Below are 14,447 nucleotides of genomic sequence, written 5' to 3' on the forward strand. Positions count from 1 at the left end.
ATGACAGTAAAGATTATCGTATCGTATCGGGATGCCTTCGGACAGAATCAGGGCACGCTCTTGTGATCTTCTGGTCCCTTTGCCCCAGATCCTGGCTCAGGCCCACGGAGTTCAGCTCCTTTGTCTGTAGAAACTTCTTCCATATCTTTTTGTCACGTGGGGCGTGCAAGGCTTTCTCCCCCCCCCCCCCCAATTTGGAAAGAGGGAAGCGGGGAGCAGGTCCTGGGTGTGATGAGAAGGACGAGGCTCCGGCCAACTTCTGACCCCCTGAGCATCCTTACCTTTCTCTGCTCTGCCTCAGGGTCACCCTCTCAACCCTCGGGATTACTGCGGCTGGACCCCTCTGCACGAGGCTTGCAACCACGGCCATCTGGGTAAGTGCTGGGACAGGGGAAGGGGCTTCCTGGGGGGCCTGAAAGTGGGGGCTCTGCGCCCGGGAACCTTTCCCTTTGACGGCGGGGTTGGGGCTGTGCTGGACGTGACCACCCCCCTCACCTCTTCCTCCAGAGATCGTGCGTTTTCTTCTGGACCACAATGCCGCCATTGACGACCCGGGGGGGCCTGGGTGTGAGGGCATCACCCCCTTGCACGACGCCCTCAACTGCGGCCACTTCGACGTGGCTGAGCTCCTGATCCACAGGGGGGCGTCCGTGGTGCTGCGGAATGCCAAGGTGAGGCACCGGGGCTGGGACGGGGCGAGAGTTGCTGCTGGGGAGCAAGGCAGTTTATTCATTGCATGTCTACCCATCACTAACCACTGCGCCACACTGCCTCTCTTCCTTTTTTTTTAAAAAAAATCTCTATTAGTTTAAAATACAATCATACAGTAAAGATAAGTATAACAAAATTAATCACAAAAAAGAAAAAAAGGGATTCGTCACCTCAAAAAGGTCAAAAGAAGGTTTAAAGGTGACAAAAAAAGACAATTAAAAGAACCACAGAAACTTTATTGGATAAGACATGATGTTGTATAAATATGTGGTTCACACTGCCTCTCTTCCAGCGATGCACAAAGGGAACTGCAGCCCCTCCTCCTGGTATTGTTTGGGGTGGGGCTCCAGCCCTTTCCTACTGGTGTTGTGGTTTCTGTCTTCAAGGTCTGGGGAGGGGGGCAGCTTTTTGACAAATCCCAAGTTTTGAAATTGCCTTCTCAGGAAGGCCTAATGAACAGCTTCTCTGACCAGCTTCCATCCCTCTCTCCTCTGCTTTTGTTCCTCCTCCTCCCCATCCCTACTTCATTGTCTCCTACTGGAGCTCTCTTCAGGGGAACCCCAATTCTTGTGGGGGTCAGGGAATCGAGGGCCCAAAGGCCCAAGTTGTAGACTACAACTCCCAGCAGCACCAGCACCAGGTTGGGGGGCGCAGGGTTAACCTGAAGTGCAAAGCCTATTATTATTATCTATTGAATTTATATACCACCCTACTCCCGGAGGTCTCAGGGCAGTTCACAGAAAAGATCACAATATATATATAATCAGAATAAAACCAACAACCAATAACACCCCCCCCCCAAAAAAAAAAACCCCACATTTTAAAAGGGTATAGGATGTAAATTGGATCAACCAAAGGCCTGGTTAAAAGTTAGCCTGGTGCCTAAAGGTGTATAATGAAGGCGCCAGGCAAACGTCTCTGGGGAGAGCATTCCACAGACAGGGAGCCACTGCAGAGAAGGCCCTGTTCTCGTGTTGCCACCCTCCGGACCTCTCAGGGAGGAGGCACATGAAGGAAGGACTCAGAAGATGATCTCAGGGTCCGGGTAGGTTCATATGGGAAGAGGCAGTCCTTGAGGTATTGCGGTCCTGGGACGTTTAAGGCTTTATAGGTCAAAACTAGCACTTTGAATTGAGCCCAGAAACTAATTGGTAGCCAGTGCAGTCGGACCAGGTTCGGTGTAAGATGCTCAAACCGTCTTTCTCCAGTGAGCTACCTGGCCGCTGAATTCTGCACCAGCTGAAGTTTCCGAACCGTCTTCAGAGGCAGCCCTACGTATAACGCATTGCAGTAATCTAACCTTGAGGTCACCAGAGCATAGACAACAGTAGTTAGGCTATCCCTGTCCAGATAGGGGCGTAGCTGGGTCACCAGCCGAAGCTGGTGGAAGGCACTCCAGGCCACTGAGACCACCTGAGCCTCGAGTGACAGCAAAGGACCCAGGAGGACCCCCAAGCTACGAAACTCTCCTTCAGAGGAAGTGTGCAGACCCACATTTCTAACAGGCCCCTGCTTCCTCACAGCTCCCCCTTCCCCTTGGCTTGGGGACAGTGGCCTTGCATTGGCTGCTTGGCATCCTGGCAGCTTCAGGGTCTGCTCCCACTACAGGGAAGGGGGTGGCAAGCCCACCGGGCTTCTTGGGTGCAGCCCAGAGGCGGCGAGAGGTTTCTGGCAGGGCTCCTGTTTCTGTTGGGGCCAACCCTCCCTGTGTTTCTGTTGTCAGGGCCTGACCCCGCTGGGCACTCTCCAGGCATGGGTGCATCTCTACGGCAGGGACCTGGACCGAGAGACACGCCAGCGCTGCCAGGCCATGGAGGGGCTGCTCAAGAGAGCCCTGGCAGAACGAGGTGAGTCTGCGCTTCGTTCCTGGGGCTCAAGGGGTGTGGGGCCTGCTCCTGGGGACACCCTCAAGGGGCCGTTTGCTTAATAATAATAATAGGTAAAGGGACCCCTGACCATTAGGTCCAGTCGTAGCCGACTCTGGGGATGCGGCGCTCATCTTGCTTTATTGGCCAAGGGAACCCGCGCACAGCTTCCAGGTCATGTGGCCAGCAGGACTAAGCCGCTTCTGGCGAACCAGAGCAGCGCACAGAAACGCCATTTACCTTCCCACCGGAGCGGTACCTATTTATCTACTTGCACTTTGACGTGCTTTCAAACTGCTGGGTTGGCAGGAGCAGGGACCGAGCAACGGGAGCTCACCCCGTCATGGGGATTCGAACTGCCAACCTTCTGATTGGCAAGTCCTAGGCTCTGTGGTTTAACCCACAGCGCCACCCATGTCCCAATAATAATAATAATTTATTATTTATACCCTGCCCATTTGGCTGGGTTTCCCCAGCCACTCTGGGCGGCTTCCAACAAAATATTAAAATACAATAGTCTATTAAACATTAAAAGCTTTCCTAAACAGGGCTGCCTTCAGATGTCTTCTAAAGGTCTGGGGGGGGGAGAGGAAAATGAGCCAAAATACAAGAAGACTTGTCTATTGTATGCTTTCATCAAGGTCACAACAGATCATTATTCTTATCAATTCTCTCTATCATCATTCCATAGAATCCCTCATCTTGGTATCAGGGAACATTTCCCTATGCAGTATCATTCTAAACATACCCAGGTCTTTCTTAATGAACCCTTATCCCCTAGATAATTATTTAAACATTCCCATTCTTCTTTCACCATCTTTTTAGGTTTATTTCTTATTGCATCCGTCAGCTTCGCGAGCTCCAAGTACTCGCACAATTTGACTACCCATTCATCTTGAGTGGGTATATTTTATCTTTCCAGTGTTTTGCCACTATAACCCTTGCTGCTGATGTCGCATACATAAATGACCTGGTTTTGTTTTTGGGAATATTATCTGAAACAATTCCTAATAAAAATTATTCTGGTTTCTTGCTAAATGTAGTTTTTATCAGTCTCTTTATCTCTTCATAAATCATATTCCAAAATCTTTGTATCTCTAGACAGGACCACCACATACGGTAGTGTGTTCCTATCTGTTCCTTACATCTCCAGCACTTGTTATTATATGATTTGTTTATTTTTGCTAGTTTTACAGGGGTCAGGTACCATCTATAGCACATTTTCATAAGATTTTCCCTTATAAGGGAGTGAACTTGACGCCTTTGCTTTTGCCCCTCCAGGCTCCAAGGCTCAGCCTCCCCAAGAGCCGCCGGCCAGCCAGCTGTTTGACGCAGAGCTCTCCGAGTCCCCGCAAGCCCCCTGGCCTCTGGATCCTGCCCCAAAGTCTCCCAGTCCCCGGAGGAGCTGGAGGGAGCCCGAGGAGGACGACGCCATCAGTCCCTTGAGGCCGGTCAAGAAGAGGCAGCGGCTGTTTGGCCAGGACCTAGAGAGGGAGGCCAGGCTAGCTGCCCCTGCTGAGTACCGGGCTGCCATTCGCGGGGTGGGCAGAGCCAGGCCCTGCCCTAAGCCCAGCCCTGAACGCCCCAAGTCTTCCGCTGGGCCTGCCCTGATCCCCCCAGAGGAGTACGTAGGAGATGACTGGCTGGAAGACGACCTGGGGCAGAATCTTGCCTCCCGCAAAAGGAGCCGCCAGAGCCCAGAAAGCGAGTCCGGGACCGAGTCGGAGGAGAGCCTGGGGGGCGAGAGTGACGGGGGGCTTCCCCGCCAGCCCCCCGAGGCCACCAAGAAGAGGAGGAGGAGGGTCCGGCAGAGTCGCCTCACCCATATTGTCGACAGGACTCCGCTGGGACGACTCCGAGGGGCCGGCGTGGCGGCGGCGGAGAGCCCAGAGTGTGCGGCAGATCCCAGCCCCCTGGGAGGCAGCAGCCACTTCAATGGGGGGACCCCTGGGTGTGGGGAGAGCCCCCCCTTGGCACCATCACATGTGAGTTTCCAGAGTTCGGGGAGAGAAGCGGGTCTGGCTTGGTTCCTTTCTGGCAGACGCTCTTTTTGCCATGGCACTGTGAGAAGCTGGCTGGCTTCCCTGGGCCTTGAGAGGCCAGCACTCCTCTGGGATCGGGGCCATCCTCCTTCCCTCTCTATGGCCAGTACATTCCTGCGTCCGACACGGAATCTGGCTTCCCGACTGCTCCTCTCTGCATTGTGAGTCCGCTGCTGGGAGAAGTTGCAATTTGCTGCGAAAAGGCCAATTCCATTCCTTCGAGAATGGAGAATAAAGCTGCCGCTGTCATAACACCATTACAGTCTACACTCGGGTTGCGAACGTGATCCGTGCGGGAGGCACGTTCGCAACCCACAGTGCCTCATCTGTGCACGCGCAGGTCGCGAGTTGGTGCTTCTGTGCATGCACAAAGCGCTGAGACCCGGAATTAACCCGTTTGGTTACTCTGCGGCTTGATGAAGGCAGAAACTGTCTCTCATGACTTGTTACACTGCCATTTCTCCAGGGATATGCGCTCGGTATTTATTGCTCCCGTTATACAAAAATCTCCAAATGGGTCTGAATGTCAATGTCTAAAACTCCTGGTAGAGGACGAGGATCTAGAGATCAAACCATGGGTGGCCAAATTCTGTGCGACTGCCCTAAAACTTCGGGAACAAGCCGTACTACCAAAATGATTAAGGTTTTAAATGACAATTTTAGGTTATATTTTAGTGATCAAGATTTAATATATATTTTTAACTGCCGCTATATCTGAATTGTCTTTGTTATGCCCAATTGCAATTCAATGTATTCCTGTTGTGTTTTATGATTTTCCTGATATCGTTAGTGAGCCGGAACTGGTCTGTGACCGTAATAATATAATTCATTCCTCCTCACCCTCTTTCTCCTCTCCTGTTCATGCAGCTGCCTGCTCCCCCACCCCCGATCCGGGTGCGAGTTCGGGTGCAAGACAACGTCTTCCTCATCCCCGTGCCCCACAGGTGAGAGATCCGGGGATCGTGGCCCCTTTGCCCTTTCCTCCCTCACTGAGCTGCCTCATCAGAGCTCTGGGTCTAATCCAGACCTTGTGTTTGTAGAGGCAGCTTCAAAACTCTCCACATAAGCACCGTGGGAGGCTTCCAGTGCCGGATTTACATATAAGCTAAACAAGCTATAGTTTGGGCCCCACTCTCTTGGCCCCCCCCCAAAAAAAATTAAATGAAAAAATTAATAATATTAATATCAAAAAAGGTAAAGGGACCCCAGACCATTAGGTCCAGTCGTGGCCGACTCTGGGGTTGCAACACTCATCTGGCTTTACTGGCCGAGGGAGCCGGCGTACAGCTTCCGGGTCATTTGGCCAGCATGACTAAGCCGCTTCTGGCGAACCAGAGCAGCGCACGGAAACGCCGTTTACCTTCCCACCATGTTGTTGTTGTTTAGTCGTTTAGTCGTGTCCGCCTCTTCGTGACCCCCTGGACCAGAGCACGCCAGGCCCTCCTGTCTTCCACTGCCTCCCTCATGCTGGTAGCTTCGAGAACACTGTCCCACCATCTCGTCCTCTGCCGTCCCCTTCTCCTTGTGCCCTCCATCTTTCCCAACATCAGGGTCTTTTCCAGGGAGTCTTCTCTTCTCAGGAGGTGGCCAAAGTATTGGAGCCTCAGTTTCAGGATCTGTCCTTCCAGTGAGCACTCTGGCCTGATTTCCTTAAGAATGGATAGGTTTGTTCTTCTTGCAGTCCATGGGACTCTCCAGAGTCTCCTCCAACACCATAATTCAAAAGCATCAATTATTCAGCGCTCAGCCTTCTTTATGGTCCAGCTCCTTCCCACCATCGCGGTACCTATTTATCTACTTGCACTTTGACATGCTTTCAAACTGCTAGGTTGGCAGGAGCAGGGACCGAACAACGGGAGCTCAACCCATTGTGGAGATTCGAACTGCCGACCTTCAGATTGGCAAGTCCTAGGCTCTGTGGTTTAACCCACAGTGCCACCCGCGTCCCAGTAATATTAATATACTTTTTCTTAATTGGATGGTGGACGCTCAGGTTGCGAACGTGATCCGTGCGGGATGCACGTTCGCAACTCGCAGTGTTCGCAACCCGCGTCTGCACACATGCGGGTTGCGATCAGCGCTTCTGCGCACGCGGAAAGCGCTATTTAGCACTTCTGTGCATGCACAACCGCCGAAACCCGTAAGTAATCCATTCCGGTACTTCCAGATTTCGGCTGTCCACAACCTGAAGCAGCTGTAACCTGAGGTATGACTGTATTTCAGTTCAACAACTGCTTTAATAAAATACATGTTTTGTGATGTGCAAATGGCTTTAGATACCAATTAGGTCCATAAATATAGCATATATTCAAGACAAAAAATAGTGACAATTTGTTGTTGCCACAGGACAGCTGGACATATAAAGGACCCCATTACCTTCAAGAGCTGAGGGCCTCATCAAATCTAAATCCGGCCCTGGAAACATCTGTAATTGGGGAGGCAGGGGGCGGGATATTTCTGCTGTCCTCAAACCACCCCCCAAATAATATTTCCTTCTGCACTGTTTGGATGGGAGCTGCATGGCAGGAAACTGAATCCTTGCCGGAGGTGGGGCTTTTCAGAGTCCCCCACTGCACGCCCCCCAGGAATATAGGGAAGGGGGGGTGTCTTCCTACTGCAGCCCCTCTCCTCCTTCCTTGCAGCGAGAGTCGCCCTGTGTCCTGGCTGGCGGATCAGGCCTCCCAGCGCTACTACCAGACCTGTGGGCTCCTGCCACGCCTGACCCTGAAGAAGGAGGGGGCCCTCCTGGCCCCCCAGGACTGCATCATGGATGTTTTGCAGAGCAACGAAGAGGTGAGTGGTCGCTGCCAGATGAGGGAGAAATGGGCAGTGCTTCTCCCCATAGCCCCATTCCTCAGCTGTGGGCAGGGAAGTCTGTCTGGGGGGGGACGGGGAGCAGGCACAATGTCCTCAGTTTAATCATTCACAGAGGACGAGGAGAGACTTCTACCAGAAATAATAATAATAATAATAATATAATAATAATAATAATTTATTATTTGTACCCTGCCCAGCTGGCTGGGTTTCCCCAGCCACTCTGGGCGGCTTCCAACAAAAATTTAAAATACATTAAAATTTCACACATTAAAAATTTCCCTAAACAGGGCTGCCTTCAGATATCTTCTAAATGTCATATAGTTGTTTATTTCCTTGATGTCTGATGGGAGGGCGTTCCACAAGGCGGGCGCCACCACCAAGAAGGCCCTCTGCCTGGTTCCCTGTAACCTCACTTCTCACAGTGAGGGAACCGCCAGAAGGGCCTCAGCGCTGGACCTCAGTGTCTGGGCAGAACGATGGGGGTGGAGACGCTCCTTCAGGTATACTGGACCGAGGCCGTTTAGAGCTTTAAAGGTCAGCACCAACACTTTGAATTGTACTCGGAAACATACTGGGAGCCAGTGTAGGTCTTTCTGACTGGTGTTATATGGTCTTGGCGGCCGCTCCAGTCTAGCTGCTGCATTCTGGATTAGTTGTAGTTTCCGAGTCACCTTCAAAGGTAGCCCCACGTAGAGCCCATTGCAGTAGTCCAAGAGGGAGATAACCATGCACTACTCTGGTGAGACAGTCTGTGGGCAGAGAAGGTCTCATCCTGCGTACCAGATGATGCTGGTGGACAGCTGCCCTGGACACAGACCTGACCTACGCCTCCATGGACAGCTGTGAGTCCAAAATGAAATCCTGGAGAGCAGCTGCTTGTCAGTGTAGGCAGCACTGAAGTGCATGGCCCAGTGGTCTGACTTTGCAGGAGGCAGCTGCCTGTCCTCCTGTTAAGGGCTGTTTTGTTTTTGTTTATTTTTTTAAAATTTTATTGGAATTTATTTACAACATAACATAAATCCCGTAGTTTCTTTTTCCCAGTTTTTAGCAATTAAGATCTTTGCTGCTCCTGTGGCATAGAAAAATATTTTCTGATCTTCTTTTGCTATACCTGTGTTTGTTATCCCTAGTAGAAAAGCTTCTCTATTTCTCAGAAAGTTATACTTAAACTTTTTTTAAGCTCATCATATACTGTGTTCCAGAAGCTTTTTATTTTTTTCACAGGTCCACCAAACAGGTATAAGTGTTCCCTCTGTTTTACCACACCTCCAGCACAGATTTGTTTTGGTCTTATACATTTTAGCTATTTTGGTAGGTGTTAAGGACCATCTGTAAAACATATTGATTAGGTTTTCCCTCGTTGCTCCTGTTAAGGGCGGTTTTGAGGCGTTTGTAGGTTCTGATGGCAAGGAAGCAGGTTAATATCTCCCCTGAGAAACTGAGATATGAAAACTAGGAGCTAAATGGCACCTTAAACCGAGGTTACGGGCACAACAATGGAATGTTTGGAAAACGTTTATTGAATATATGGGAAATAATTGTGTACAGCTGAAAATGTTGGCAGCGCTGAGATACATTCAGCAGTGTAAATAAGTTTTGATGGATGTAATATTGGAATACTGAACGGTATACTTTTTGTAAAAATATGCAGGGATTTATGATATGCAAAATGAACCGTGGAAAGAGAAAAAGGGAAGTCATTGATACCTTAAGGATAAATGAGCACTTTAAATTGTAAAATATAAAATTGTGTGTGTGTGTGTGTGTGTGTGTGTGTGTGTGTGTGTATACACACACACACACACACACACACACACACATACACACACATATACATACATACGCGGGTGGCGCTGTGGGTTAAATCACAGAGTCTAGGACTTGCCAATCAGAAGGTCGGCGGTTTGAATCTCCACGACGGAGAGAGCTCCCATTGCTCAGTCCCTGCTCCTGCCCACCTACCTGTTCGAAAGCATGTCAAAGTGCAAGTAGATAAATAGGTGCTGCTCCGGCGGGAAGGTAAACGGCGTTTCCGTGCTCTGCTCTGGTTCGCCAGAAGCGGCTTAGTCCTGCTGGCCACATGACCCAGAAGCTGTACGCCGGCTCCCTCGGCCAATAAAGCGAGATGAGCGCTGCAACCCCAGAGTCGACCACAACTGGACCTAATGGTCAGGGGTCCTTTAGCTTTATATATATATATATAAATAAAAGGAAAGGTGTTCCCATTGGAGTTCTACCTTCCTTGGGCCCCAGCTGACCCTCCTGCTGACCTCTCTCTCTCTCCCCCCCCGGCAGGTCTTGGCCGAAGTGCAGTCCTGGGACCTGCCGCCCCTTGTGGAGAGGTACCGCAAGGCCTGCCAGAGCCTGGCTGTAGGTAAGCCCAAGTTCCCCTGCGGAGGGGCCTGGGTGTATTTGAGCCCCCCCACGTCCTTCAGAAGTTGCCTCTCTTGGCAGATGGGTTCCGGGGGGGGGGTTGTCCTCAGGAGGCTGTGGGCATCTTGCTGATGCTGCTCAGCCCCCAGTTCAGATGCATCGCCTTCCGTCCTGTTGGGCTCAGAGAAGGGGCTGCTTCCCAGCGGGATTTCAAAGAGGAACCTTCCCCTTTTCCGCAAGCCATTTGCTGTGACGGCTATGCTGGCTTTTCCATAGAATTGTTGGGAGGGACCCCGAGGGTCATCTAGTCCAACCCCCTGCAAGGCAGGAATCTTTGGCCCAGCATGGGGCTCGAATGCATGACCCGCAGATTAAGAGTCTCATGCTTTACCCACTGAGCTATTCTGCATCTTGGTTTATCTGTAAAAATATCTGCGTACTGCTATATCATTTTTTTTAAAGATCCTATCTAAGCCGCTTATAGCAATAGAAGCATAAAACCATACACTGAATTGACTTGCATTTTATTATTACGGTCACAGACCAGTTCCGAACCATACATTAAAACCATAGAGAAATCAGATGTCGGTTTGTCGGTTAACCATTGTGAAAGGCTGCATTCTGAATTGCCTTCACAGGCCTGGCAGAATAGAAATGATTTCAGCAGGCCTGTTGAATCCTTAGTGGCGGGGAGTTCCGCAGGACTGGCCCAGTGACACTGAAGGCTTGGTTTGTGAGTCTTTTGCATTGACTGAAGCCTGGTGCCCTGTGTTTGTCTCTCTCCCTCCCTCCGGTTGGCAGGGGAGCACCGATTACTCCTGCAGCTGCTGGAGTGCCAGGAATCGGGTCCATCCTTCCATGTCCCGGGCATGGCCCTGCGTCGCCTCCATCTGACGCCTCTCCTCCGTGCCCTCAAGCTGCAGACCTCCATCCGGCGCCTGTGCCTCCCTGGGGCAGGCCTGGGTGACGACTTGGCGGAAGAGCTGCTGGCCACCGTTGCCACCATCCCTGGCCTGGAGGTGCTGGACCTCTCGGCCAACCAGCTGGGCCCCCAGGGGCTGCGCAAGCTGACCGCAGGACTTCCCGGCTCCGTCACCTTCCAGGTAGGGGCGGCAGAGGAGCTGCTCTGGAGGGAAGCGGGAGAGTGCCATAATAATAATAATAATAATAATAATAATAATAATAATAATAATAAAAATAATAATAATACAACAGTGGTACCTTGGGTTAAGTGCATAATTTGTTCCAGAGGTCCGTTCTTAACCTGAAACTGTTCTTAACCTGAAGCACCACTTTAGCTAATGGGGCCTCCCACTGCCGCTGCACCGCTGGAGCACGATTTCTGTTCTCATCCCGAGGTATTATTTCTGGGTTAGCGGAGTCTGTAACCCGAGGCACCACTGTAATAATAATAATAATTTATTATTTATGCCCCACCTATCTGGCTGAGTTTCCCCAGCCACTCTGGGTGGCTCCCAATCAAGTGTTAAAAACAATACAGCATTAAATATTAAAAGCTTCCCTAAACAGGCCTGCCTTCAGATGTCTTTGAAAAATCAGATAGTTGTTTATTTCTTTGACATCTGGTGGAAGGCGTTCCACAGGGTGGGTGCCACTACTGAGAAGGCCCTCTGCCTGGTTCCCTGTAACTTGGCTTCTCACAGTGAGGGAACCGCCAGAAGGCCCTCAGCACTGGACCTCAGTGTCCGGGCAGAACGATGGGGGTGGAGATGCTCCTTTAGATATACTGGGCCGAGGCCGTTTAGGGCTTTAAAGTTCAGCACCAACACTTTGAATTGTGCTCGGAAACGTACTGGGAGCCAATGCAGATCTCTCAGGACCGGTGTTATGTGGTCTTGGCGGCCGCTCCCAGTCCCCAGTCTAGCTGCCGCATTCTGGATTAGTTTCAGTTTCCGGGTCACCTTCAAAGGTAGCCCCACATAGAGTGCATTGCAGTAGTCTAAGCGAGAGATAACTAGAGCATGCACCACTCTGGCGAGACAGTCTGTGGGCAGGTAGGGTCTCAGCCTGCGTACCAGATGGAGCTGGTAAGCAGCTGCCCTGGACACAGAATTAACCTGCGCCTCCATGGACAGCTGGGAGTCCAGAATGACTCCCAGGCTGCGCACCTGGTCCTTCAGGGGCACAGTTACCCCATTCAGGACCAGGGAGTCCTCCACACCCGCCTGCCTCCTGTCCCCCCAAAACAGTACTTCTGTCTTGTCAGGATTCAACCTCAATCTGTTAGCCGCCATCCATCCTCCAACCACCTCCAGGCCCTCACACATGTCTACCTGGGAGGGCTGTGGTTCTTGAGGGGTGGCGAGATGGTGAAGTGTGGCTGAGGATGGAGCCCAAACTACGATGGGAAGAGGGTGGGCAAAGGTTTTTGGGCTTGGGAGTTCCACGAGGCTTCAGATCTTCGCTCGATGAGCAGAGGAGCCGTCTCCGTGTGTAAATGCCACGCTTGCACCATGAGAACTAGAAACTTGGTAAGATAAACAACTATATGGCTTTTAGAAGACATCTGAAGGCAGCCCTGTGTAGGGAACTTTTTAATGTGGAATGTCTCATTGTGTTTTTCTATTTTGCTGGATGCTGCCCAGAGTGGGGCAATGCAGGCAGATGTAGGGCACAGAAATCATAAAAGTACAGTCATACCTTGGTTCTCAAACAGAATGCATTCCGGGAGTCCGTTTGAATCCCGGAACTGTTTGAAAACCAAGGTGCGGCTTCCTCTTGGAGTGTCCTGCAGCCAATTGGAAGCCGCGCTGGACGTTTGGCTTCCGAAAAAATTTCGGGAACACTCACTTCCTGGTTTCGATTTTTCGGGAGCATATGAGATCCAAGGGACAAAGGTATTATTATTATTATTATTATTGCTATTATTGCTATTGTTGCTATTTTAAAAATAGGAAGATGAGATTCATGCAGACCTTTCTTTTTTAAAAAAAGATTTTTATTAAGTTTTTCAAGTTATATCAAAACAAAACAAAACAATAACCAAAAACAGACAAAAATAAAAAACAAGTATAGTTTCAATCCCTTTTTTTCTTATAACTTACTTTCCCGACTTCCTCGTACCTCCCCTCTCTGTATTCCAATTTCTATTTTATTATTTCAGCAAATCCTTTCCCTTAATTTTCATTTAATTTTTGGCCTTTCTTTTCTTTTTACTTATCCACTACGGCTGGAAACCACATAATTTCTAAACCAACGTCATTCTAACATTCATAAATTTTGCAATATTTCTTGAGATAGTCCTTAAATTTCTTCCAATCTTCTTCCGCTGTCTCTCTCCCCTGGTCTCGGATTCTGCCAGTCATTTCTGCCAGTCCCAAGATTCATGCAGACCTTTCAGGCCCTATGTGAGACATCCCATCTCAGGGTTCTGGCTCCTTCTTTCTGCCCTCGATCTGATGGCAAGTGGCTTGTATTTTTACAATACAATACAATAGTTTATTGTATTTTAGTATTTTGTTGGAAGCCGCCCAGAGTGGCTGGAGAAACCCAGCCAGATGGGCAGGGTATAAACAATATATTATTATTATTATTAGCCCTCCCTCTGCCACCGTCTCGCTCAAACCCACACCCCTTGTCGTTTCAGAACCTGGAGGAGCTGGACCTCAGCCTGAACCCCTTGGGGGACGGCAGCACCCAGCCCCTTGCCTCCCTGGTCCAGGCCTGCCCGGTCCTGAGCACGCTCCGACTGCAAGCCTGCGGCTTCACCACCGCTTTCTTGCAGCACTACCGCCTCCTGCTGGCCAGTGCCCTGAAAGGTAAGAGGAGCAGGAAAGAGAGTTGGCTGTCAGCAGGGATCAGGTCCAGTAGAGCTGGATTTCGTAGAACGGTCAGGTTGGAAGGGACCGCGAGGGAGATCAGGATGAGTTAAGCAAGTCTGATCTGCCTTGGCTTTGCGCAGTTAATTCTGTTAGCCTGTAGAATGTAGCCCTTAAGAGTGTTGGACTCTTTTCATAATAATTTTTATTTGGTTTTACAATATTAATTCATAACAATCCAAATTACATGATGATGATGATGATAAAAAATATATATATATTCATATCCCGCCCTCCCCAGCCAAAGTCGGACTCAGAGCGGCTAACAACAGTAAAAGTAAACACCGCATTCTAAAATCAATTCAGAATCAAATTAATGGCAACCATTGGGCTAGAGTTCTATGAGGATTTCTACAAATCTCTGGACTTCCCACTGTACACCTTTTTAACTGCATATTTCCCCACAACCCACATTTTATATCTTTCCGTCTTGTCCATAATATTTGTTACATTACAAGTGTTATAAAAATCCTGCTAGTGCTTTCATAGATAAATTTATAAAATTTCCCCATTCTTCATTGAAGTTCAGGTCTCCTTGGTTCCTGAGTCTTCCAGTCAGTTTGCAATTTCAGCATAATCCAACAGCATAATTTGACCATTCCTCTCTGCTAGGGACTTTAAACTTTTGGGAGACCAGAGTTCAAATCCCCACCTGGCCATCAAGCTCACCTGGTACCTTGGGTCCTGGGGCATTCATGATCTCTTAGCCCTGACCTACTTCACAGGGTTGTTGTGAGGGTGAAATGGAGGCGGGGGCAGGGAATCACGTATGCTCCTTTGAGCACCTTGGAGAAAAAAGT

At 49.9% G+C, this 14,447-nt stretch overlaps 1 protein-coding gene across 1 annotated transcript in view; it reads left to right on the forward strand.

The window, feature by feature from the left end:
• TONSL (tonsoku like, DNA repair protein) overlaps positions 1-14,447 on the forward strand; it is a 37,455-nt gene that overhangs the window by 18,877 nt on the left and 4,131 nt on the right. Inside the window, exons 14-22 of the mRNA XM_083748987.1 lie at positions 302-374; positions 508-671; positions 2,435-2,558; positions 3,858-4,561; positions 5,486-5,562; positions 7,261-7,411; positions 9,731-9,809; positions 10,610-10,911; positions 13,416-13,587. Of these exons, the coding sequence (XP_083605113.1) occupies positions 302-374; positions 508-671; positions 2,435-2,558; positions 3,858-4,561; positions 5,486-5,562; positions 7,261-7,411; positions 9,731-9,809; positions 10,610-10,911; positions 13,416-13,587 (1,846 nt within the window). The remainder of the gene's footprint in view (positions 1-301; positions 375-507; positions 672-2,434; positions 2,559-3,857; positions 4,562-5,485; positions 5,563-7,260; positions 7,412-9,730; positions 9,810-10,609; positions 10,912-13,415; positions 13,588-14,447) is intronic.

This window comes from Podarcis gaigeae, assembly GCF_964106915.1.
Source record: "Podarcis gaigeae genome assembly, chromosome: 7".
In the NCBI taxonomy this organism is placed as follows: Eukaryota; Metazoa; Chordata; class Lepidosauria; order Squamata; family Lacertidae; genus Podarcis; species Podarcis gaigeae.